Consider the following 27,590-nt stretch of genomic DNA (forward strand, 5'->3'; position numbering starts at 1 on the left):
ACTTATTTTCTCTTACTTAAATACAGGTTTTCTTAGTCAAGAAAATCTCAGGCTCCGATGCTAGACAGCTTTATGCCATGAAAGTACTGAAGAAGGCCACATTGAAAGGTAAGTGCTGTTACTATTTGTAATGTTTGTGTAATATAAACAAACTAAAAGGTCTCAATAGACATCATGTGACTCCTAGGCACTTACATTCTGAATCTGTTCCTGTTACCACCTTTAAATTTAGACTTCCTTTAAGTGAATTTTTCAAATCTAGAAAATTTGTGAGATGCTGAGCAAACTACAAATTAAAAACAAATTGACAATACAAAACAATTTAGTCTTTCATACAATGAAAAATAGTATAAATACGAAATCAGGAAATGATTTGCCTCAAATATTATAAAATATTAATATAAGGAATTGACTAAAGGGTTCTTTACTAGCCAAATCTAGGACAATTTGAATATTTCAATAGTGATAGTGATAGATTATAACCCCACTGAATAAAATAAGAATCCATGAGTTAATCCATGAATTAATTAATGAGGAACAAGGGGGAACACATCCTTACAGTTGAATTCCGACTCATAAGTAAAAGGAATGATTGAGTTAGGCATTCCTAAGAAGTAACATTACAACCTCCACCTAAAGGATTGGAGAATAAATTTTTTGCAAGAGAATAAATGAAATAACCTTTAGAAAAATGTCCCATTTTGCTGATAAAGAAATGCAAATTAAATAATAAGTTATCATTTCATATGATGGCAATATTGCAAAGCAGTTTTGCAATAAGTACAAAGAGCCATTATTGTTGCTAAATTAACCCGAGGAAATAATCTCAAAGAAGGCATTCATGCATTTGAAAATACTCATTGTAACATTATTTACAATATCGAGAATTTAGACATCAACACAAATATTGAAAAATAGAGGAATGTTTAGAAAATTATGGGATACCATTTAATAGGATATTATTTAAATGAAATATTTCAAATATAATCACAAAAACTTAATTAAAATATATAAGTGAACAATTATAACAGGTTTGGGTACTGTAAGTATATAAAATTACATAGATATAAGTTATAGAAGAGAACATAGAAAAGTGAAAAATATTTGACTTATTGGAATTGTAGGCTGCTGGATAATTCTTGATATGTTCTTAAATTTAATTTTTATTTTTTATCAATGTAATATGTGTATAAAGTCTTATAAAATAGCAGCGCTTTACCTACCCTCCTCCCTATCCCAATTCTTGACTCCCAGAGACAGTGACTTTCACCTCTTTAGCCTCTGCTCCTGCCATTTCCCTCCGCATTGAGTACTCTTATATTGCAATTTTTTTGTTTTCATTTGGAACATAACCTATTGACATCCTAACATGGAACATTAGTTCTCTTATACTACTACCCACACACAATTTCCCTCTTCATGTTTTGTTTTCACTGTTACAGCTTTATGACAGTTGTTCCTAACTGAGCCAAATGATATACAGGAATCACATTTCCTTCATATCTTTGGTGTATTAGATTTCCTTTTCTAAATTCTGTATCTACCTGTTTCTCAGTTTACTTTCTAGTTTTGGTGGAACACATCTTCTAGTAGCTACCTCAGAAAGGGTGAATGCATGGTAAATTTTTTGTAACCTTGCATGTCTCAAATGCATTTATTCTACCCCCTCACTTAATTTATAATTTGGCTGGGTGTAAAATTCTAGGTCAGAAGTAATTTTCCCTCAGATATTTGAAGGCATTGTTTCCATTGTCTTCTAGTTTCCTGTGTCACAATTATGAAGTTTATTGCCATTCTGACTCCCAGTCCTTTGTGTGCAAGCTGCTTTTCCTCTTTGGAAGCCTTTAGAATGAACCTACTCTTTATCCCTGGTGTTCTGAAATTTGTATAGTGGTTATTTTTATTGTGGGTTTTTAAAAATTCATCATACTAGATAGGGAATGTCTCTTTCAATTAAGAAACTCATTTCTTCAGTTTGGGGAAAGTATTCTAACCCTTCTATTGACCTTTTTGTTTCTATCATATTTTTTAACTTCCTATATTTTCCTTGTTCTCTAATTATTCCATTTTATAAAACGTTTTATTATGGTAAGTGTCAAACATTTAAAGAAAGAAACAAGAATATAGAGAACCCCCATGTACCTTTCTCTCTGCTTCAGTATTTTCAACTCATATTCATTCTTATTTTTTGTTTTATATTTTATTTTATCTTACTATTTTTAAAATTTATCTTTATTATTGAAAGTATTACAGTTGTCCCCCTTTTTTCCCCCATTGATCCCTTCCACCCTGCATCCACCCCACCGCCAGGCCTTCCCCATACCAATGTCTGTGTCCATAGGTTATGCATATAAGCATGTAAGTTCTTTGATTAACCTCCCCCCACCCTTTCCCCCACCCCTGCCTTCTGTCTGAGATCCCTCAGGCTGTTCCATGCTTCTGTGTCTCTGGATCTATTTTGTTCATCAATTTATTTTGTTCATTATATAATCTTTTTTATGTGTTCTGCCCCTTCCCCTCTTCATATTTTAAAGCAAATCCCAAACATTGTATAATTTCTTCCATAAATATTTTAGTATGTATCGCTAAGACATACTCTTAAAAAAAGTAATATAACTGTCATATACCTAAGAATTAATATATAGATATCCAGTGTTCACATTTCCAGTTGTCCCTATTATTATAATTCATTTTTCTTTTTGCAATTTGTTTGAATCGGGATCTATGTAAGGTCTATATTTTGCAATTGGTTTATATCTCTTTAAGTCTTTCAATCTATGAGCTCTGTCTCCATTTCTTTTCTTTTTTTTTTAACTTTATCTGTTGAAAATACTGCTTCCTTCTCCCCCCCCCCCACCCCCCCGGCCCACATACCTCTTTTAAAGCTTCTTATTTCGTTGGTGCCATATGATCTTTGCTCTCTTGGTGGATATAAATTACAAGGTTGAATTTTGTTTTGTTTAAGTTTTCTTCTGTTCTTTACATTGTCCTTCTTTTACTTTATTCATGTGGGGGGTTTTTTCTGTTTATTTTGATAACTTTCTCATGTTTAGAGCCTTTCCTCAAATGCCTGGAGATCCTTTGCTGTCTTTTCCTCACTTAAGAGTGAGGAACAAAAAAGCTGATTGGAAAGGATTCAATGGCAAGAATTTGCTTATTACTCATTGGCTTCCTTCCCTTAGGCTTAGATTTTAGCTTTCTCTAATCTGCTGTGTGAGTTACCACTTACTCATCTTCTGCTACTGCTTCCTCTCCTGTTCTCTGTCTTTGTGAGTTTGTGCATAATTTTTCTATTATTGTAATTTCAGTGGTGTTGTGGAATAAAGTAGAAAGTAGAACACCCATGTTTAACCAGAAGTCTCTTTCCATTTTAAAGTTCCTATTAATAAAATAAATGGGGTCAAATAAAAGTCAATAGCGTTAGGTTGAGCTTATGGGAATTTTTTGTCCTAATAAAGTAGTAATTGGGCCTAAAAGGTTTTGTAAACCATTGTTTAAAGCAGTTTCTTAATACATCATACTAGAAACATAAACAGCACTTCTTGCTTACTCTCATGTTCAAGTCAAGGAGGGTTTAAAAACTAATAACTTGTATATGAGAAAAATTATTTCAGAGGAATGTAGTTGCTTCGCCAGCACAAGTCAGTATTAACAAATTTTATATTAGGGTTTAGAGTTTAACCAATATAAAACATACCTTTTTTTTTTTTTCTCTTCATTTTAAAAACAGCTTTATTGATTGAAACTAATACAAAATAATGTTGAATGTAATTGAATGTAAACTGAATTGAGAAATAAAATTTAAACAATAAAAATAAATTTAAAAATTGACAAAACTTTTAAAAGAAAGTAGCTTTATTGAGGTTTAACTGGCATATAATAAACACATAAAACATGCCTTCTTCGGAACCAGTATATTCTAATCAAAATTCCTGATTATAGGATGATTTTTATTTGTCACTATGTCTTTGCATAAAAGAAACAAAATTATAATTATTATATAGTCCTGCCTCAGACAAAGTGAAGGAGTTCTTTAGTGAGTGAATCTCACTGCACATTTTCAACTAAACAAAGTCTCATCAGTGTTACATATAAGGAAACTATCTCATAAGATAGTTGTAATAGAAAGAAATCATCTTGTTCTAGCCTCTCATTTTATAGAGAAGGTAGCAGGAAGTCCCTAAGCAGTGAAAGGATTTGATCAAGGTAACTCATCTAGTTATTAGCACAACCATTAAACTATAGCTTTTGACCCCCAAATAATTAATCTTTTCATTATGATAGAATAATAGAAGAGGGATATACAGTAAATATATTGATGGATATTTTTGCTGCTTACTGAACAGAGGAGTGAATTTTAAGTGATAAGCTTTGTAAGGTCTGTATAATTTTAAAGAGGTAGAAATTTGGAATCCAACTTTAAGATAATAGGAATGCAATCCAAGGTTGTATGGGTAGCAATGGAAAAAGGGCAGATTTAGGCTAGACTGGGACAGAATTATCTGCAGGTCTAGGTGATGAACTTCATTCACATAAATAATAGAAAGGACCTGTTGGATATCAGACACCAAAGTGGTAGTGATAGGACAAGATAATGAAATCAGAGGTTGGTATTGAATTTGATACACTAGCTGGACAAGTCAGTGAAAAAGAGCTACATAGACATTGAGAGCAATCAGTTTCTTTTCCTGGTTTGACCATTTTCAGTCACAGGCACCAAAATCCCCCAGTTGGAAGTGGAAAACTAGTAGAATGGGAAACAGGATTTTTTTTTTAGCTTGTTTATTTTTCCCAGAGGTCTTATTTCTGTATTTTAAATATCTGGGGTCACCTTAAATTGAAAAGAAAACCAATTCATTTTTCTCTCTGACCTCCCAAAAAGACTCTCTTTACCATTCTTTCTATTTAATCTTTGGCACAACCATTTTTAGTCACTCTGGCCTGAAAAATAGAAGTTATCTATGATTTATTCTTATTATGCAACAGAAAAAAATTAAAACTTTAATCAATGATCATTTTCACCTCTTAAATCCTTTGAGCTACCAACACAATTATAGTACTTGTCAAATGTATTGTAATCATTTATTTACTAGTCTGTTATTCCCACCAGATTGTGAGCTTCTTAAGCATTATTTTATTTGTATTTGTCTCATAGTGCCTGGCACAGATTGCTCAGGAAATGTTTGGTTAGTGAAAGAGAACTGCCTGTAGGGTCAAATGTAACTTCTTCCTGGCATTTCAAATTGTCCAGAATCTGTATCCTCCCTAATTCACCTCCACACTTTGCACACTGATTTGACCCTTCCTGTTCATCATGCAGGCCTCCATGTCCCTGCTTACCCTGGTACCCCATACCTGGACTTTTCTTCTCCAGGCCCACTCCTTCCCACCCACTAAATTCCACTCCAAAAGTCCCTAACCCTCCCTTTTCCCTCTAGCCTTCTTATGCAAGTAACACTTATCTTTTCTTTCTCTGAATTCCTGTACTACTTACTGATGGCAATAAATCATTTAACCTCTTTATCATATCCATGGTATTATAGCTACCATTTAATTGAATATCTCTTATATATCAGGATCTGGGATGTACAGACCTTATCTCAAATGGTCACACATCCCCCAGATATGTGGCGGTATTATCCCCATTTTATAGATGAAAGGTAACTGAAGCTCAGAGAGTTTAAGTAACTTGCTCAGGATTACACAGTCTAAATCCAGATCTCTTTAACTCTAAAAAGTCTTTGCTCTATCATCTGCACCACAGTATCCTCTCCCTCTCTTCCCCTCTCCCTCTCTTCCCCTCTCCCTCAAAATAGACCTTTTGGGGTATATCCATCCTTCCCTATGTCTGCCACATGTTCTAGATGCTTAATGAATGTTTGTTGAGTCGATAGGGTTGGTAGGAGTATTGAAACCTGTTCCCTTTCTTATGTTTTAATATTTCATTGGGATTCCTCATTTTTAAAATGTTGTTTTTTGGGTTTTTTCATAACTTTGATTAAAATACTTGTAAACTTGATATTAAAGCCAATATCAAATATGTTCTCTGTGTTTTTTTAACTTGAAGCACAGATTTTATAAATATATACAATTTCTTCTGGTTATATAACAGTAAAACTATAGTTATTAATTTTGCAAATTCAAGAGTAAAATATATAAAATGTGATTTACTTTTTTATACATATGAGAACAGTTTTATTTAAAGTACGCACCAAAGACATTTTGTTTTAAAGATTGTCTCTGAAAACTATTATAATGTAGCCATATGTACAATATTTTATAGTTCGAGACCGTGTTCGTACAAAAATGGAGCGTGATATCTTGGTAGAAGTTAATCATCCGTTTATTGTCAAGTTGCATTATGGTAAGTTATAAACCACCTCCCACCTCACTCCTTCACCTCAATCCCTACTCCTTGAGTACATTCAGATATGCTGATATGTTTAAATATTTGTGTATATTTATGTGGTTAGCAGATACATATAGTAAAGTCATTGAAATTAGATCATTACTTAAACACACTTTAGAAACTTCTATCACATTTAGCTTATGTATTTTTTTAAACATTATAGTGTCTGAGTAGTAACAGGTGATAATTATTTTTTATTATATTAATTAATAATAATGTACCAGCCTTTTTTAGCCCATATGTGTTAGCTTAACTTAAAAACAAAAAAGATCTCCAATGTTCTGAAATTTTTATTGCCTCTCTTTCCCTCAAAGGAAAGAGAGGCAATAAATGTGTACTTTTTCTCATTGGGTGAATGTATGCTGATTCTTATTATGTGTAATTAAACCTAACCAACCCACATTTTTTCTGTAGTAAAGTGAGGTGTTTTTGTATTTTGTTTCATGTTAAAGTAAGTCTTTTTCTTTGGAGAAGTTTTCTTATTGATCATATGTTGTAAAACTATCATATTCCTGAGAGACTATTGCCTGAAGAAAATCTAACAAATGTTCTAGTGGTTTCATAGAAACACTGCATTTAACATTTCTACATGGAAACTAAGAGAAATCAGTAGTTATTTTCAAAATAAAAATCAGTTTAGATCTATGATATAATTATTAATTTGCTAAAAATAATTTGTGAATGAGTTTAACTAATATAAGCCTAAGAAAATAAACTGTGGTGGATTAAACAAAAATTTTCATTTCTTCATTCAGCTTTTCAAACTGAAGGGAAGTTGTATCTTATTTTGGATTTTCTCAGGGGAGGAGATTTGTTTACACGCTTATCCAAAGAGGTATATAATTAATCTTTATTTTTAATCTATTTATACTCATTCTGTTTCAACTAAAGCTTTGATATATTTCAATATTATGTTTATCATATTTTCTCTAGTGACACAAGATTCTTACATTGAAGAATTAGTGCCAAAAGAGTTCTTTTTCCACCTTTTGAATTTATTCTGAAAATAGGACTTTAAATTGATTCATTATCTTGGTCTTTCATCCTGCTGCTTTTAGTTATAGTTTTCTCAGAAGCAATAATATATCAACAAGATATCCTTAAACAATTGGTAGTGGATATTCAGCATGCATTACAAAGATCACTTTTCATTTCTAAGATGTTACTGTGGTGGGCGACAATGACACAATCTTAATATAGTTGTTACTTACCAAAATGCAAAACTGTTTCTCCCGCAGTGCACATTTAGCACTTAGTAATTAGTTGACTGATAATTTTTGCAAATCCTTTTATACGTAAATTGTGGGTAAAATTACATGTAATAGTATGTTTATAATTTTTGAATATTTAAACTTTGAGATAGAACTTTAAATGAAAATTACAGACAAAAAGAAAATAAAGGCAGAAAAAATATTATTTTATTTTTAGGTGATGTTCACAGAAGAAGATGTCAAATTCTACTTGGCTGAACTTGCACTTGCTTTAGACCATCTGCATAGCCTGGGAATAATCTATAGAGACTTAAAACCAGAAAAGTAAGGAATCATGCTTCTAAGTTGAATCCAATGCAATATCATTGTTTAGGAGATAATAAAAAATAAAATCCCTTCATAGAACTTCCACAGCATTACATTAGAGTCCCTGTGCTTCACATTTCTACTAACACTATGTATTCTCATACTTTTAAATATCTGCTAATGTTATCTTGCTTTAATTTTATTCTTTGATTTTTAATGAGGTTGAAATCTGTATTCATATGTTTGTATTTTTGTGTGATTTTTCTGTTCATGACGTTCGCTCATTTGCCTTGTGAAATGTTATTTTTTTCCCATTGATTTGTAAGAGACCTTTACAAATTAAGAATTTAACCATTTGACACACAGGGTGATGCAAAAGTAGGTTTACAGTTGTTCATATGGAAAATAATACAAGTATAAATAATAATGCAAGAATAAACTTTTGTGTACTCACAACGGTAAACCTACTTTGGCCCCACCCTGTATATTGCAAATACATTTTTCTAGTTTATCTTTTCATTTTATTTGTTGTTTTGACCTACACAAGTATTTTTTTTCCTCAGCCAGATCTATCAGTCTTTTCTTTTATGATTTCTTCTATGACTTTTATTCTTAGAAACACTTTTCCAATCCAATGATCAGATTTTTTCCCCTAATTTTGTAGTTTCTTTTTTCTTGTTTTTAACTCCATCTAGAAATTTGTTAGTGTGAGGTATTGCCTAGAGCTAATGCTTTCCTCTAAATACCGTTTATTGAAAACACTGGAGCGTTGAGGAGAGGAGGATTGTGTTGGTTGTGTCAGAAAAGAAGCTAGGAAAGAATGATTGAGTCAGATGCCTTAAAAATGACCAAGAATGACCACTCTAATACATTTGACCTAAATATGTGGACCCTCTGTCTGTTGTGCAAGTACCAGGGAATTTAGTTAGGCCACCTCTGCAGAAAGGCACTAGAAAGAGCAACTTAGAGGAGCATATAGGTTTTGGTTCTTTTTCTGTGAGTTTTCTGGTGCTTCTGGCTCATTAACACAAGTTTATAAGGCTTTACTTTTGGGATTTGTGATATCCGTGTGCCAATGAGTGTGGTGATCTGATGCTTAGCAAAGTAATTTTAGTTTTAGCATTTGTAAATCTCCAGTGGTTTGAGAAGTTTTTCTGACTTTGTCCCTTTTTTCCAGCATACTTCTTGATGAAGAAGGTCACATCAAATTAACAGGTAAAATTCCTCATTTTACTAAAATATTTCTTCCTACTCTATATAAATTTCCTTTAAGGCTGATCATGGTATTGGATCAGAATTTTTAAATAATTAATTTAAATATTGGAACTCAAAGTTTAAACTTTGCATGTGCAAATTATTAAAGGATACTTAGGAATTCTCTATTTATTTTGGCAGATTTTGGCCTAAGTAAAGAGTCTATTGACCATGAAAAGAAGGCGTATTCTTTTTGTGGAACTGTGGAATATATGGCTCCAGAAGTAGTTAATCGTCGAGGTCATACTCAGAGTGCGGACTGGTGGTCTTTTGGTGTGTTAATGGTAAGGTTTGGGGTGTCTCTTTTTGAGAAGTTTAGTAATGAAGAGAGTAGAAATATAAATCGCATGTCTTATTATATAGCAATTTTAGAAGATTTGGTTGTAATTAAGATGATGTTTCTTTACCTTTTGGCCTTGAGATGTTATGTGTAGTGACTAATACCGCTGATTATTTTGCCTTTTTGTAGTTTGAGATGCTCACTGGTACACTACCTTTCCAAGGAAAAGATCGAAAAGAAACAATGACTATGATCCTTAAGTAAGTACTCCCCAATAGATATGTTTTGGTGAGATTTAAAAGTAAATGCTTCAAGCTAGGGGGAAAAAAAGACTTTAGAGTGCTATAGTATAAAAAAGAACTAAGAAATTCATCAATCTTATGACATTAGTATTATGTAGTTTAAATACAAATAAACTCAATAGATTTAGAGTACTCATATTTTCTTCGTGGTAATGATGAAGTGTTGAAAGCTTTACCTTTGAGATTTGGCATATAACAAGGATGCCTATTATTTCATTTCTGTTCACATTGTCCTGGAACTACTAGCAAGCACAGTAAGCAAACAAAAGAAGTGAGATGTAAGGTTTAAGGAAGAAATATAATTGTCATTATTTAGATAACATGATTGTGTCCATAGAAAAATCCAAATCTTCATAAAAAGTCTTAAAATAAGAGTTTATTTAGCAAAGTGGCTGGATAAAAGATCAATAAAATCTATTTCATGTCTGTATATAAGCAACAGAAAATGCTATTTATAATACTGTAAAAATATCAAATACCTAGGGATAAATCTAGCAAAAGTTATATAAGAACTCTACAGGAAAAAATTTAAAAGACCAAAATAAAATGGAAGGTTGTATTATATTTATATTATGACAGACCCAGTGTTATAAAAATGTGGGTTCTATAGATCAGTGTTATCCAAAGGAATATAATATGAGCCACATACATAATTCTAAATTTTCTAGTAGCAGCATTGAAAAGTAAGAAGAAAATTAAAATTAATTGTTTTTTATATAGCCATGCACTGTATAAACAATGTTTCAGTCAATGACAGACCTCATATATGATGGTGGTCCCACAAGATAATGAGCTGAAAATTCCCATTGCCTAGTGACATCATAGCCATTGTAATGTAGTTGTGACACATTACTCAGGTGTTTGTGATGATGCCAGTGTAAGCACATACAATTATGTACACTATGTATTTACCATTGTCTTATAATTGCTTAGAGTATTCAGTAGAGTAACATGATGTACAGGTTTGTAGTCTTGGAGCAATAGGCTGTACCATAGATCCTAGGTGTGTAGTAAGCTATACATACATCTAGGTTTGTGTAAGTGCGCTCTGTGGTGTTTGCACAACAACGAAATTGCCTAACGACACATTTTTCAAAACACATTGCTGTCTTTAAGCAGCACACTACAGTAATATATTTTATTCGACCCAGTATATCCAAGGTATGATTTCAACATAAAGTGAACATTAAAAATGATGAATGAGAGGTGTGTATTATTTTTTTCATACTTATTTGAAAATGTGCATTTTACACTTACAATTTGGGCTAGCCACATTTCAAGTGCTCAAGTGGCTGTGTGTGGCTAGTGGCTACCATATTGGACAGCATAACTATAGTTTGAGTGCAAATCAAATTTAAATCCTAACAAGTTTTTTGTGTGGAATTGATTCTAATATGATAATACAAAGGACCAAAAATAACTAAAACACTCTGAAGAAGATCAAGATAGGGAAACTCACTTTACCAAGTGTCAAGTTTTACTCTAATTAGGACATATGGCATTGAAAGTACAGAAAATAGACTTATGCAGTACAAAAGAGAACCCAGTGACAGATTATACACATATGGACACTTGGTTTCCAACCATTGGAAATTGCAGAGCAGCAGAGAAAGAACAGCCTTTTTAAAATAAATCATGCTGGAAAAATATAAAACAATCCCTGTCTCAGACCATACACAAAAATCATGTCTAAGTATATTGCATACATATATGTATGTGTGTGTGTGTGTGTGTGTGTGTATACATGTTTATGTAAAAAGGCAAGAAAAAATTCTAGAAGCGTATAAGAGAATATCTTCATGACCTTAGGGTAGGAAAAGTAGTCTTCATACAGAAAAAGCACTAGCTATAAAGGTAAAGATTGATATATTATTACTACATTAAAATTAATAACTGTTTCTGATCAAAAGATTCCATTAAGAAAAAGTAGAAGTTTAGCTGGTGTTGCTCAGTGGTTGCACATTAACCCATAAACCAGGAGATTATAGTTTGATTCCTGGTCAGGGCACATGCCCAGGTTGCCAGCTCGATCCCCAGTAGGGGGCGTGCAGGAGGCAGCCAATCAATGATTCTCTTTCATCATTGATGTTTCTCTTTCTCCCTCTCCCTTCCTCTCTTCTCAAATCACAAAAACAAACAAAAAGGCATATTTTTTAAAAAGAGTAGAAGAAGAAACTTGTGACACATATAAGCAACAAAGGGCTTAATATATCAAGAACTCCAGTCAATCAATAAGACAGCCTAATAGAAACATGGGTAGGGGAGACATAGGGACTTCAGTGGTCAATAAACTTATAAAAAAGATGCTCCCCCTCACTAGTCAGAAAATGCGAGTTAGGCTACAACTGCATACCCACCAGAATGACTAACTAAAAAGACTGACAGTACAAAGTGCTGACGGAATGTGGAGCAGTGGCAACTTTTTTACATAGCTGGAAGGAATATAAGTACTTGTATAACCACTTTGGAAAGCAGTTTTTGGCATTATCTTCTAAAGTCAAATATATACACCCTCATCCAATAATCATTTTAGCCATGCACCAAATTTATATGCATCAAGGTACTTGTACATTAAAAACAAGTACAAAAATGTTCATAGCAGCATTATTTGTCATAGTCCAAAAGTGGAAACCAAATCGATCATTAACTGTAGAATGGATTAATAAATTATGGTATATTCATACAATAGAACAGAGCAGGGGTTGACACACTACCTGTAAATATTTTAGGCTTTGCAGGCTACACACAGTCTCTGTCACATATTTTTGTTGTTTATTTTTTGCTTCTAATACTTCAAAAATGTAAAAACCATTCTTAGCTCGAAAGCCATATAAAAACAGGCTGAGGCTTAATTAGCCCACGGGTATAGTATGCCATATAGCAAAGAAAATGAACAAACCACAGTTATATGCAACAACTTGAGTAAATCTCATAAGAATGTTGAGCAAAGGCAGTTCAGACACAAAAGAATGAATGCTATATGATTCTATTTATAAACTTTTTAAAACAGACAAACTAAAGCCTAGTTTTTAGGGTTCACATTTAGATCACAGAAGCCTGAGGCAAAATAAGGAAAGTGGTTACATTGGATGAGGGGTTCTGGCAACGTTATATTTCTTGGTCAGATGACTCTTCACTTTGTGGTAAATCATTGAGCTGTGTATTTTAGGTTGGATTTTTTTTTTTTTTTTTTTTTTGCACTCCATGTTTTTCTTTACAATAATAAAGGTTAGAAGATGTTCATTGTAGGAATCAATGTTCACTGAACTTCAGTCCATGTACTCTGGCCTTTTTCTTTCTGCTAACAAATACACTCTAGTGTTGGAAAAGAAAAACAACTTTTTTTGACCTACCTTGCCTTCCAAGTTTCTGCACCATCTTCCTCCATCTTTTCAACACAAAGCCTCTTTAAAGAGTAGTCTTTCTGTTACCATTTTTGGGCTGCTTTTGTTCCATAGTCTGTTCGTCATTCCTTTCCACCACTCTATTGAAACTCCTCTCACTATTGTCATCAGTGATCTGGTTGCTTAAACCATTCGCAGATTGTTAGAAAGGTGACTCTCTACCATTTGTTCACACCATTTATTCAACAGGTGATTGAGGTCTTGCTACGGGTACTTAGGATGCAGTGTGAACAAGACTGACAAGGTCTTCTGTGGACTCACAGAGCTTTCATTCAACTGGGAGAGACAGGAATTAATATCTAAACAAATAAATATAATAATTTCAGTTAGTAATAGTAACAATAGGGATAATAAACCAGGATACTCTTGAAGTGTGAGGGCAGGGGCAGGATCCGTTTTAGATGGGACAGTTAAGAAAGATCTCTGAGAAGTATTTGACACTGTTGGCCACTCCCTCCCCCCTTAGTTTGTCCCCGCTGCTACTGGCTTCTCCTACCTCTAACCATTCCTCTTTCGGGCTCTTGCTTGACCATTCCTTGTCTGCCTGCTTTTCTCTTTTTAATTATGAAAAATTTCAAACATAAATTTGCAGAAATAGAATAATACAGTGAACACACATATACCAGTCACCCAGATTCAATAGTCATTAAGATTTTGCCACATTTGCTTCATTTATTCTTTTTTTTTCTAATTTACTGAAATATTTTAAGTATTCCAAACATGTCATTTCTCACCTACTTCAGTTTGCACCACTAAAAAGTGTGGATATTTTCTTACATAACCACATCTAACAAAACTAGTAATAATGCTTAGGTATCATCTAGTAACAATCTTTAACCATATTTTTCGTATATTCTCCAAAATGGTGTTTTTATAGTCCCAAATTAAGTCTGCTCGTCTCATTTGGTTGTATTTCTTAAGCTGCTGTTTATTTAAAACAGTCTACCCCTCTTTTTCCCCTGCCATTTACTTGTAGAAACCAAGCCAATCAGTTTAGAATTCTACTTTCTGAATTTATCTTGTGAAAAAATGAGACCACCTCTCAATACCTGAAACAAAAAACATAAAGCTGATCCTGTTGTTTACTGTAGTAAGGGAGAGCAATGTTAGACCAGTAGTCTCTCCAAGCTGAGTAGACCACTGTTCTTATGTAGGGTTTTGGGGAAGGGTGGAGTTAAGAAGTGGCAGCTTTTCAGGGCCATAAGTGGGTTTACATCATCTCTTAACAGTGTGGTTACTTGGGCGGAACTGTTGTTGATTAGTTGGCATTCAGGTGTGGTTAGTGGAGGCAGCCCATTCTTGTTTGGCTAATTTTCACAGAGAGCAGTTACTGATTGGTTTGCAAAAACAACAACTATGTACACCTAGGCAAGTTGTCTTTGATCAATTGGATGGATTTAAAACCAGTTCTGGTGGCTCTATTGTTACCATGGTTACATAACAATTAGTCTTTTTCTAGGAGTATGCAAATATTTTTATTCTCCTTGTGATGTCATTTAATTGTTCCTTTATCCCTGTTTCTGGTTAAACTTTTTTGGCAAGATTATTTTATAGCTGTTGCATCACATCAAGAGGCTTACAACACCTGGTTGTTCTACTTTAAGTGATGAGTTCCCGTGGTTACAACTGATTCCTCCATTATAAAGTTCCCTGTCAGGCTTTCATCTATCGGTTTCATCTGTTGATAATCATTACTTGAAACTATTGTTTTACTAGGGATTCAAAAATGGTGGTTTTCTATTACTATCATTCTTTCCTTTATTAGCTGGGTTTCTGTTTTTGAAACAGTGAACTTTCCCTCATCGACCAGGGCTATTTAGTTACCTTTAAATAAGGCTCAAACAAGAAAGGCAGAATAAATGCTGAATTCTATTCTTAATTATTTCCAGTTGTCAGAGCCCTAGTTACCTTCAGTGGAGGTGGTGTCCAATGAGTTGGGTTTTTATGTTAGTTTTGACTTCTCTTTTTTTCCTATAATGAACTTGTGGGATTTAATAATGAGTGTGATTCAGCCATTTGCATTCATTATTTTTAATGCCCAAATTGTCCTTATTCTCATCACCTTTTTTTTAAATATGTCTTTATTGATTTCAGAGAAGGGAAGGGAGAGATAGAAACATCAATGATGAGAGTCATTAATTGGCTGCCTCCTGCACGCCCCACACTGGGGACTGAGCCCGCAACCCGGGCATGTGCCCTGACCGGGAATCGAACCACAATCTCCTGGATCATAGGTCGGTGCTCAACCACTGAGCCACGCCCAGCCGGGCTCACCTTTTAAATTTTCTTGTTACCCAGAGTTCCATCTCTAATATCCTTTTCTTCCTCAGTTTGCTCACTTTCCTGGCTGACCTCAGTCTTTCTTATAACTACTATCACCATTTTAATTACTCCCAAATCACTCTTAACTTACCAGACAGCAGACCTATGTTTCCGTTTACTCACTTGCCTAGTGAGTAACATATGACATGCATGACTTAACATTTTTATCTCTATTTGCTATACTTTTCCTCTTGTATCCTCAGCTAGTAGCATTTCCATGCAGCCAGAAACCTGGAAATCATTTTTTATTCCTCTCTTTTGCATATGCAGGTATTCACCAAATTTGCTCTCAGTGATATTTTAGTGTCCCAGCCTTTCCTCTGCATTGACCTGCTTACAGTTCTCAGACCATGGTGATCTCCTACCCACACTGCTGGGACAAGCTCCTAAGTAGAATGCCTATTAGCTACCAACACTTCCCACTCCAGATCGTTTTATACTACCCTTGGAGTTAATTCTTGAAAATAAATCTGGTCATGTTAGTCAAGTGTTTATAAAGACCTCTGCTGTATCCCTGTTACCTAACATGGAAGTGTTTCCCCAGATTTGTTCAACAGAACCCTAATTCTACAAGATGTTAATAGGTATTCTTAGAGAAAGAGGTGTTGGAAACAAATGTTTAGAAAAATACTGATTTTTTAACGCTAGATGTCTCAGCTTTTTGTATGCAATGTATTTAATTCTATGTCTTCAGCAGAGGGGTATAATAGCATTCCACAACTCATTGGATCATGAAAATTTTTTGTTGTTAGCTAGAGAGATTAATATTATTCGGTAAAATTTGAGGGAAACACTGGCCAAATGAATAAATTCTCAGCCTTTAAATTGCACGGAAGGCCTTCCATAATCTCCTGTGCTAAATTAGATATCCCCTACTGTTCCCTTAGCATTCTTTAATGTACCAGGATTATCTATATCCGTCTTCCCCACTGACTGTTGGGGGCTGTCTTATCTCTGTATCCTCAGCACTAAGCAGTGTCTAACACATAGTAGCTCAATAACAACACACTGAATAATAAATGGATCTATTTCTGAAATAGAAATTTCTGTGCTAGCCATTTTCCCCAGCTGTTACTATTTTCATACTTATAGGATCGTTGGTTTCTGTAATTTGTAGGTTGGAGAAAAAGAATAAAATTATATATTAGAGTTGAAACAGACCTTCAAGCTCATCCAGGCCAGTGGTTTTCAGACTGTGTGCCACAAACTCTTAGATATTCCACAGACCCCTTTCCCACCAACTCCTCTTCCCTGTAGGACTATTAAAGGGAATGGGAGGGGAAAATAAACATATGAAGCACATATTCTTTTAGCAGTTTTAAATATTGGATTTCTTAAAATTCCTTTTGAAAAAGGGTTCCAAGACTATAGTTTGAGAACCGTTGATCTAATGTCCCATTCCCTTGCTTATAAAGAAGTAGTAACAGGCCCAAAGGGATTGGCTTTCCCAAGGTCACAAAGTTCTTAGTAGAAGAGCCAGAACTAAGACTCAGATGATCTTACTCTTACAGTAGTGCTTTTTGCAAAATTCTGAAAATGAAAACGTTCATTAGGACATTGTAGACTAAAATTATTATGTGTTCACACCAAAACCTATACACAAACGTTCTTAGCAGCTTTATTGGTGGTAGCCAAAAACTGGACCCAATCCAGATATCCTTTAACAGGTAAATGGATACACAAACTGTGGTCCATTCAGCCATGGAATACTACAACTTAGCAATAAAAAGGAATGAACTATTGACACATACAATAACTTGGATAAATCTCAAGAGAATTCAGGCTGAGGGGGGGAAAAAGGTTACCTACTGTATGATTTCATTTACATAATATTCTTAAAGTGACAAAATTATAGAAATAGAGAATATCTTGGTGGTTGCCAGTAGTTAGGATTTGGGGAGGGAAGAAGGTGGGTGTGGTTTTGAAGGGGCATCGTGAGGGATCCTGCTGGGGATGAACCATTCAGTATCTTTACTGTGGTAGTGGGTACAAGAACCTACACATGTGATAGAACTAAACACACACACACACACAAAATGCAAGTAAAACTGGAAACATCTGAAAGATCAGTGGATTGTACCAATGTCAATATCCTGGTTGTGAGAGTGTACTATATAGTTTTGTAAGATGTTACTTCTGGGGAAAACTGGGTAAAGAGTACACAGGATCTCTATTATTTCTACAAGTGAATATGAATCCACAATTATCTTAAAATGTTTAATTTCAAAAATTTAAAAATAAAATACAGATACCTCCAAAATATAAAATGTTATTATGTGTATTTATTATTTAGAGCTAAACTTGGGATGCCACAGTTTTTGAGTCCTGAAGCCCAGAGTCTTTTACGAATGCTTTTCAAACGAAATCCTGCAAACAGATTAGGTAAAATTTTTATTTTGTTTCTTTTGTGTTTGTTGCGATTTGGTTTTGGAGGGGGTGAGGGTAGATATTTGTTTTTGTTGTGGGATTATAAACTATTAGGACAAATATTAAAAGTGAAAGCTAAACTATATATTCCTCCTTGAAATAAAATTACCATTTAATCAAAACTGGTTAATTTTTGATAGGCGCAGGACCAGATGGAGTTGAAGAAATTAAAAGACATTTATTTTTCTCAACAATAGATTGGAATGTAAGTATAGAATGAAAGCTTGCTTAAATTTTTTTTATAATTAACACATGTCTTAAGTCTCTCTTTTTTCCTCCAGAAACTATACAGAAGAGAAATTCATCCACCTTTTAAACCTGCAACTGGCAGGCCTGAAGATACATTCTATTTTGATCCTGAGTTCACTGCAAAAACTCCCAAAGGTAAGAAGAAAACATGAAAACCCAAATACAAGACAATATTTTTCTTGTTCAATCAGAAAATCTTTTCCAGTTTAATTTTTTTAAATATATTTTTATTGATTTCAGAGAGAGAGGAAGGGAGAGGGAGAGAGAGAGAAACATCAATGATGATAGAGAATCATTGATTGGCTGCCTCCTGCACGCCCCCTGCTGGGGATTGAGCCTGATACCCAGGCATGTGCCCTCACCGGGAATCGATCTGTGATTTCCTGGATCATAGATAGATGCTCAACTGCTGAGCATCCAGTTTAATTTTTTGTGCTGTCCTCATATCTCTCCTTCATACCCTATCCCTGCCACAATAACTAGATAAGTAATAAATCCTTTACAGTATTTTATAGCAATTAAGATCCTTGTTAAATCTTTTAGCAAATTATATTGTGCCTTAAACTTTGATTCTGTTTATGTGGAAAAACTATTTGTTGTCTGTTTATTTACCTGTAGCTATTTTTACGTGAAATACTCTTTAGTGTAAATCGTTTTCTTTAAAACTCTGAAGTATTCTGGAAGTACTTGTAAAGTTTCAAATCTCAAACATAGCTTAAACTTTATACAAGGATTTGATTAAACTTCAAAATAAATCATATCCTGATTCATACTTTATTCTAAAATTACATAAGCAGTGACTGTTATAGAGAAGTAATCTTTGAAGTGATAATCTGTATTTCATTAATTAGCATATGTGTATACATAATGGTGTGTTTTGCACTCTAATATTCTCTCACTTAGGTATACCAGACCCCAGGATTATCACTGACAAGGAAATAAATTGAAAGTGTACTTACATATATTTTCCATAGAGTATATCACTCAAACTTTAGTATAAAGCTTTCTAGCCAAAACCTTCATAATCTATATTGAGCATTGATGGGTGTTTATTATTTTTATAAGACAGTCTTAGAAATTTGGGTTAATATATGAACAAAATTTTAGCAAATACATGGACAATGATATGCATAGAATTAATGATATATGGTGGTGTTCTACTTTGTTTTCTCAATACAATTTGTTCTGGTAGAGGAAAAATCTCAGAACAGAGCAGTTGTATATTGTATTCTGCTTAGACAGGTTCTCTTAGCAGAAATCTTCAGTACAATACTGTTACATTGATTTAAAATACACTAAACAATATATATTGCTGAGAATATCAAGCTGATGTTCAAAAAGAGCTTTATATGGAGTTGATGTTTAAGTAGATTTACCTATTTGTTTTTTGCTTGCCCTTAGCCTTTAGAGTATGTTTATAAATATTAGTATGCCTAATTGTGTGTTTATATTTATGAATAACACATACTATTTATTGTTTGTCTTTAAAATGAACATTAACTATACTGTAAAAGTATTTTTCGATTTTTGTTAATGCCAATAGATTACAATAAATAATTTTAATAACAATGCATATCATGTCATACAATATATTTTAAGGACTACATACCATGATTACCCTAGAAATTACTTTTGACCCTTAAATATATAATATATAATAATTTTTAGCTTGTAGTTTAGATTTTAGATTCTGACATTATGTACTGAGACTACTGAGCTAAATTCTTTTCTCCTAAATTATCTGTATATCAACCTTGTATCTCCTCCTATCCAGAAGCCATAGCATTGGTAGGTTACCACTTAGGGCTGCACCATCCTATATGGTAGCAACTAGCCACATGCAGCTACTGAGCATTTGGAATGTGGTTAGTGTGACTGAGAAACAACATTTTTAATCTTAATTAACTTAAATTTAAGTAGCCATATGTAGCTACTGGCTACCATATTGGACAGCACGGATAAAGAAAATTTTCATTATTGTAGTAAATTCTATGGGACAGTGCTAATTTAGAATAGCATTAACCCAGTAATTCATCGATTTATTACATTAAATGAATAGCTATTTTCTGGGCTCTGAGGGACTAGGATATTAAAGTTGTGATGGCAATAAGCCATCAGGACAGATCTGATACAGTGCCTCACTGAGTTATACTGGAAGTACTAGGTGCCTGAAACGTAGAATTCCAGAAAAAGTATGAAAGGCTGTAACATGGACAATTCTTCCCTTAATTTCCTTTCAAAGTAATCACCTTCTTGGTAATTTATTATACTTTTCAGATTCACCTGGCATTCCACCTAGTGCTAATGCACATCAGCTTTTTCGGGGGTTTAGTTTTGTTGCTATTACCTCAGATGATGAAAGCCAAGCCATGCAGACAGTTGGTGTGCATTCAATTGTTCAGGTGAGTGAATGTCTAAGTAATTTTAAGTTTGAAGGGTTGTAATATATAGTTTATTGTATCAATAATTATCATTGATGTTACTCTTAGAAATTTCTTTTGTATGCCTTTGAAAAGGTTGCTTGCGCCAGAATCCTGAATGTCTGTCTGACTTGAAAGTAGAATTCTGAGTTGAGATAAATATCACCGTCTTGTCTCTCCCCTCTCCTGTGCCTCAAAATGTTCATCAGGCCTAGTCTGTTTCGTCCTGTGCCTCTGTCAGGTCAGCTGTTATGAGCTTAAGTCTTCTGGTTCCCTGATGCATTAAAAGAGGGGTCAGCAGACTTTTTCTGTAAAGGGCCAGATGATAAATATTTGAAGCTTTGTAGGCTATGTGATCTCTGTGCAACGACTCAACTCTGCCATTGCAGCACAAAAGCAGCCATAGACAATACAAAAATGAATGCACATGGCTGTGTGCCAATAAAACTTTATTTAGAAAAACTGGTAGTGAACCAGATTTGGCCCACAGGTCATAGTTTGCGAGCCTTTGCCATAGAAACATAGGAAATAAAAATGGACTTAAATTTTTTGTTTGCCAAGTTTTGCGTCCTTGTTTGTTTGGAACACCATTGTCATTAGGCAGAAGTGGTTACGGTATTCCCTAAGGGTACCCCCTACCTCATCATCCCATCTGTTTATCAGAGTTGGAGAAAAAGGTAAAAACCACAGAAGCGGGCTTCTAGGTGCACATGTGTGTTGTAACAGGAGACTGGGCTAGCAAATTAAATGTCACTAGAGGCCCACAAGTGGTACAAAACATTAGATTTATTTCTTCTCATTCTAGTATCATGGAAAGATAAATTTAATTCATCTTCCTAATAGTAGAGGGAATTGTTTTGAGGGTGAAATTAGTGCTTGAATTTGCTTGATAATTAAGTTGCTTTTGCTCTAGTGTTTTTTATGAGTCAGTCATCTTGCTTTTTCCACTTTCTAGAAAACCAATTTAAACAGTGGTTTTTGAACAAAGTTCATGTTGAAATAGTCTGTGTCTCTTACTGTGACAACCATGTGATGTATGGTAAATTTTAAAGTAATAACTTCTGTACCTAACATAGAAATGGCAAACATATTCTATAGAATTCAAGTTTTAACCTATATAAAGCTCAGAGGGGATCTCCTATCACTATAGCTCAGGGCAGTACAACTCCCCTCAGCGTGTTTATGGAACCAGTAATTTGCTGTTCATCACCCTCTGTGTTATTAGTCCTTAACCCGTTAATGGCTTCTCTAGCAAAAGTTGTATTAAAACTGTGACTTGAGGATGGAGAATGGAAGGCATGGCTATTAATAGTCCAAAACGATAATAGGTATCACATTCAAATACGTTATTTAATCCTCACCATTACCCTCTGAGAAAACACAAGTTCAAGGTTACACAGCCTACAAGTGGTACATCTGAGACAGGAATCCAGATGTTCTAATTCTGAATCCTGCAAAATCTTTTCTTCTATAACAGAGGTTTCAAACTTCTCCCTATTTGCAAAGGTACTTCAAAGACATATAGCCTGCTGGGGAGTAGAATGGGGTCAGTCACAGACAAGGCTGTCGGCCCCTTATCAAGTAGTTCTGCGTTTTCTGTTGTACACATTTAATTTTTTCATTTTAACGTAAGCTTTTTTATTTTTTTTTATTTCTTTATGGTCAGAAAATTTAATTTTTTTCATCATCATTTATCTCCTGTATGCCCCCTTCCACCTCCACCCCCTTCACCTTTCCACCCCCACAATCACCACGCTGTTGTCCATGTCCATGAGTTCTCTCTCTCTTTTGTTCAATCCCTCCACACCCTCCAACACACACACACACACGCGCGCGCGCGCACTATTTGCCTGCTCTCTATCTATGAATCTGTCTTTATTTTGCTTGGTAGTTAAGTTTGTTCATTAAATTCCACATATGAGTGAAATCATATGGTGCTTGTCTTTCTCTGATTGGCTTATTTCACTTATCACAACGTTCTCCAGGTCCATCCATACTGTCACAAAGGGTAAAAATTTCTTCCTTTTTTAACGTAAGGTGTTTTAAAGGGCATATTTCATGCTGTACATTTTATTGTAGACATTTTTAAAATATACAGTTGTGGAAGAATAAATCATGTAAAGATTGATTTTGATTTTTACTGATATTCATTTATAGTTAACATCAACAGTGCATGTTGAATAATACATTCCCCTATTATGAAATGTACCAAAGTCATTATGGAACTCTCTGTCAATTTATAATTGTGTTTGTAGCAGTTGCACAGGAACAGTATTCAGTTTACTGATGGATATGAAGTAAAAGAAGATATTGGAGTTGGCTCCTACTCAGTTTGCAAGAGATGTATACATAAAGCCACAAACATGGAGTTTGCAGTGAAGGTAAATGTTTTTAGATTTACAATGCAACTTTTACAGTTTTTATTCATGCATGTCAGTACCAGTTAAAATTTTCACTTTTCTTCTTTCGTAAATGTGCCTTTTGTTATAAAAAGGTAAAGTTAATTTAAATATCTGGCTAGTGATCCTCAGGGAACCATGGATTCCCCAGTGAGCTTAAAAGGTAAGGTAGCATGCATCCAGTTTGTTCAGGGCAGTACCAGTTTACTCCTGACCTGATTTTTTGTAGCACATCTTTTACCCTCAGAAGCCTTCCATTTTATGGTCAAGATGTCAGGGAATTCCACAAAATTGTATACCAAATTTGGTATGTTTACATTTTTCTAGCAAAATTGTTCATACTGTCCTTCATATCTAAAAGGATCTCTGAACCAATAAAAGAATAAAAACCACTGTCATTAAATTTATTATCATTAGCTCTTTTAATTTCATCAAGTGTTCTAAGACAGTAAGATTTTTCTAAGCCGAAACCAGGACACATGGCTCTATGATAAAGTTTGAGTTGCAAACCTTTAGTTGAAAGTGAACAGATATGACAATCAAGTCTCTGCCTTTTTATTTCTTGGAATGGTAGCTTCTGCTCTCCCATTGCATGCAATTCAAGTAATGTCTAAAGCTTTCAACTTACCTGCAACCTTAGAACTAGTCTGTAAGTATGGGCAGCTCGTATTTAGTTAGTGGGGAAGTGGCATTAATTGTGATTACTTCTATCCGTCCATCTATTTATCTAACTATATAGTAGGATTTCATATGTAAAAATAAAAATGATTGTGTTTTACATATGCATAGCAAATATCTGAGAAAACATGCAGACACAAAAATTGTTAATACTATTCTAAACTTGGATCTAATTGCTTTAACAAGTTATCAGTGTCCGTAAGGCTTTCTGTCAGCTATAAAGATAAACCAGAAATACATTTTAATCTGCTCTTCTACCCATTGCTCATAGTGAAATCTGGGGTACATAGAAATTTTCAAATTGCTTACATGGAAGGAGAGAAGGTGAATAATGTACTTGGTAGGCAGTTTAAGGATGTACCTTGCCTTCATAAACACATCAGAAAAAGGCAAAAAATGTCCTGAGGCCTTCTTTGAATTACAGAAACCAGAAGCAGTGTATGAAAACCTTGAGAATATCTTGAAGCTATTTGTGGATTCTTGTGACTTAAGTTAGAGTCATAAAAGCAATCCCAGCACAACTTGCTTCTACTAAAATTGCTACAAATCTAAGATCCACAAGCACAAGTATGGATTTAATGTCAGCTGGGCTCAGATTAGCAGATCAGAATGTTGCCAGAAATAACACTTCCAGTGTGTTCTGGTTTTCAAAAGACTAACCCCAGATCGTATCCCTTGAATCAGCATGTCTGTTCCATCCACCTTTCCTGTTAATCATCCATTTGCCTATTTCCACACTGTCATTTACAGTTGATTAACAGTGGACACCTATATGTTTGTCTTTCCTGTTTTCCAAATACAGAACCATTTTACAACTAAATCCATTTCAGATACCAGATTTGGCTCATGTTCAGAGTTGTAAGCTAGGTTGCTAGAGCAGTTGGGTATTTATTGCATACATTAACTCCTAAGCTGTTTTAAAATTGAAAATAAAAAGGTCACAAAATTTATTTTTGACTCCCTTTTGGATGAAAGCAAACCTTATTTAAATACAATATTTCTTTAACAGATTAAAACATTAAGAGAAGTATTTTTAAGAAGCAGCTGACATAAAAGGGTTGGAAAGCTGTATTAGTATTTTAAAGGGCTTTATTATAATAATTAAACTTAATTCTAGCCAAGTAAAATTCTAGGTGTGGTTTTCTCCTTAGCTTTTTGCCTAGCTTCAGAAATAATCTTGTTCTACTGAACTGTTAATATTTATACGTAGCTTACAACTAATGGGATATTCCATTGAAGCATTTTATTAAAGGAAGTAAAGTTAATTTAATAAACAGATGCTAACGGTGGTATTTTTTATATATATATATATATGACTCTTAATTATCTGTATTGACAGGGCTTAGAAGTTGACTGGGTTCCCAAAAGTTTAAGATGCTTAAGGGTGAAAGAAAGATGTTAACTCTGTTCTTGGTACCTTTTCTTGAGGCTTTTGAGTTTTTAGTAAGTCTTAAAGTTACTACAAACTTAAACTGAAGAGACCTGGTGGAATGTGACTCATGGCATAGAATTTACTTTACAGCCTTGTCATCTACATCAAGACTTGCTTTTGAATTTTCATTAGACAGTCTGGCCAGGTACTTGAATAAAACTGGTTAATAAATGGCTTATGTATACAGTGTTTACATCAGCTGCTACCCAAGGTCTGTAGCTGTAAATATTTAAGGTTTATAACTAAAGTTCATGAGATTTTGTGATTAATATTTGCCTTTTAGATTATTGATAAAAGCAAGAGAGACCCAACAGAAGAAATTGAAATTCTTCTTCGTTATGGACAGCATCCAAACATTATTACTCTAAAGGATGTAAGTAGATTCTTTAACGTAGACATTTGAATCAGTTGTCTAACTTGCATCTGGAATGTTTTCAGATGTTATGTGGTAGACAAAGAACTGAATATAGTAAGTAAAAAACTAGATTGAATGACAACATATATAGCACAATTTTAGTTATAAAGAAAAATACGTTTATATAGTTAAATTTTCTACTTTTGCTGTAAGAAGAAAAGTATTGTTGACATCATTGCTTTTAATATCTGCATTTACTGGAACATTTGAGTGTTAATATTCAGGATTGACTAGTCTCATACTCCATGGACTCCCCAAACTGTCTTTAATAATACTGCCAGAGAGAGCAGCACTCATATCTAACCATGGTACTTCTCTGCCTACAGTTCATACCTCTCATCACTTCTGATCCTTGCTCCTCCATTCATAGTTTTCACACTTCCTCACAAACCGTATGCTCCTCATTTTCTCGTGCTGCTCTGTCTTTGAATTTGTGGTTCTCTTAGTTGAGAACACCATTTCTTTTCTTTACCTGGCTAACTACTGCACATCTAAGACTTTGCTAAAGCATTCCTTCCCCCAGGAAGCCTACCCTGCCCATCACCACCCCCAGGACAAGTGAGGTATCCTTTCCCTGCTACTTATGACTTTTATCATAATAGAGCTCTTTGCAAAGAGTATGAATTCCCCCGGCAGCATTAAGTCCTCTCTTGCTGATGGTAGTCATATAGGCTCAAAGGCCATATCTGGTTGTCGTAGAACAGATGTCATGTGGGCAGCTGAGCCAGAGGACTTCTGAGAAACCTTTCATCTTTCACCTCTTAGACTTTCTGAATTCCAAAGTTCACCCTCCTTTCTCCTCCTAACCCAAAATTTCAGTGTCCTCAGATAAATTTATCACAGCTCGTTGTTAGAATGTTAATTTAGTCACATTAAAATGTGAAGCTGTTGCCCAACTGGGCGTGGCTCAGCGGTTGAGCATCGACCTAGGATCCAGGAGGTCACGGTTCAATTCCCGGTCAGGGCACATGTCCGGGTTTTCGGGCTCCATCCCCAGTAGGGGGCGTGCAGGAGGAAGCTAATCAATGATGACTCTTTCATCATCATTCCTCTCCCTTCCTCTCTCTGAAATCAATAAAAATACATTTTAAAAAAATGCGAAGCTCTTTAACCTAAGTGACTTTTTAATTAATATAACCTCCAAGAATCCAACCAAGTAAATTAAAAAGGAAGTATAGAGCCCGAGCATCGACCTAGGATCCAGGCAATCAGAGTTCTAATCCCTGTCAGGGCATATGCCCAGGTTGTGGGCTCGATCCCCAGTCGGGGGCATACAGGAGGCAGCCGATCAATGACTCATCATTGATGCTTCTATCTCTCTCCCTCTCCTTTTTTTCTCTCTGAAATCAATAAAGATATACTTTTTAAAAAAATGAAACTTTAAAAAAAAGGAAAAAAAAGGAAGTATAGAAAATACGTCTCGCATCCTTGCCTTGGAAACTCCCTAAGCTGTCGTCATTTTTTTTTAAACCTTACCCAAGGATATTTTTTTTTTTATTGATTTTTTTTTTTTCTTTAGAGAGAGAGAGAGAAACATCGATTGGTTGCCTCCTGTATGCACCCTGACTGGGAATCAAACCGGCAACCTAGATATGTGTGCCCTGATCAAGAATCAAACCTGAAACCTTTTGGTACCCAGGATGATGCTCCAACCAACTGAGCCACCCAGCCAAGGCACTGTTGTCATTTTTTTTTTTTTTTGATCCATTCCTAATTTCAAATTCCAAAGTCTTTAAAACTTTCCCCTTTTGTTACAACACCTCCAGCATTTTAAAAATTCTTATATCTTTGTCTGTTTCTCCCTACTGGAATAAAAAGTTTGAGGGCAGGTGCCTTGTTTTTTCCATATTTGGGGCCCCAGTACATGGTGCCTTTTCTGAAGCTAATTAAAGGTGTGTAGTAACCATGGTGAAGGGGGAGTAAAAGGGACCAAAGTTTAATAAAGGGGTTATTTCAGTTCAGAATTGCCAGGAATATAAATCCAAAATTACAGTAAGCATTCTATTTCTACATTAGGAGTAAACTGGCGTGCTTCTGGGTGGTTGGATAGAATTTCTCTTTGCTACTTAATCTTCCTACTTA

The 27,590-nt window shown here is 34.5% G+C and overlaps 1 protein-coding gene across 6 annotated transcripts in view; it reads left to right on the top strand.

Annotated features, from left to right (window-relative positions):
* The window catches only part of RPS6KA3 (ribosomal protein S6 kinase A3), a 97,597-nt gene that overhangs the window by 57,750 nt on the left and 12,257 nt on the right, over positions 1-27,590 (top strand). For all 6 annotated transcript variants that reach the window (XM_081124961.1, XM_081124958.1, XM_081124960.1 and 3 more), the window contains 13 exons: positions 27-108; positions 6,284-6,364; positions 7,165-7,244; positions 7,838-7,944; positions 9,104-9,141; positions 9,322-9,464; positions 9,650-9,720; positions 17,782-17,870; positions 18,056-18,120; positions 18,197-18,299; positions 20,442-20,566; positions 22,840-22,965; positions 25,377-25,466. In XM_081124961.1, the coding sequence (XP_080981087.1) occupies positions 27-108; positions 6,284-6,364; positions 7,165-7,244; positions 7,838-7,944; positions 9,104-9,141; positions 9,322-9,464; positions 9,650-9,720; positions 17,782-17,870; positions 18,056-18,120; positions 18,197-18,299; positions 20,442-20,566; positions 22,840-22,965; positions 25,377-25,466 (1,200 nt within the window). The remainder of the gene's footprint in view (positions 1-26; positions 109-6,283; positions 6,365-7,164; positions 7,245-7,837; positions 7,945-9,103; positions 9,142-9,321; positions 9,465-9,649; positions 9,721-17,781; positions 17,871-18,055; positions 18,121-18,196; positions 18,300-20,441; positions 20,567-22,839; positions 22,966-25,376; positions 25,467-27,590) is intronic.

Source organism: Miniopterus schreibersii (assembly GCF_964146895.1).
Source record: "Miniopterus schreibersii genome assembly, chromosome: X".
Classification (NCBI taxonomy): Eukaryota; Metazoa; Chordata; class Mammalia; order Chiroptera; family Miniopteridae; genus Miniopterus; species Miniopterus schreibersii.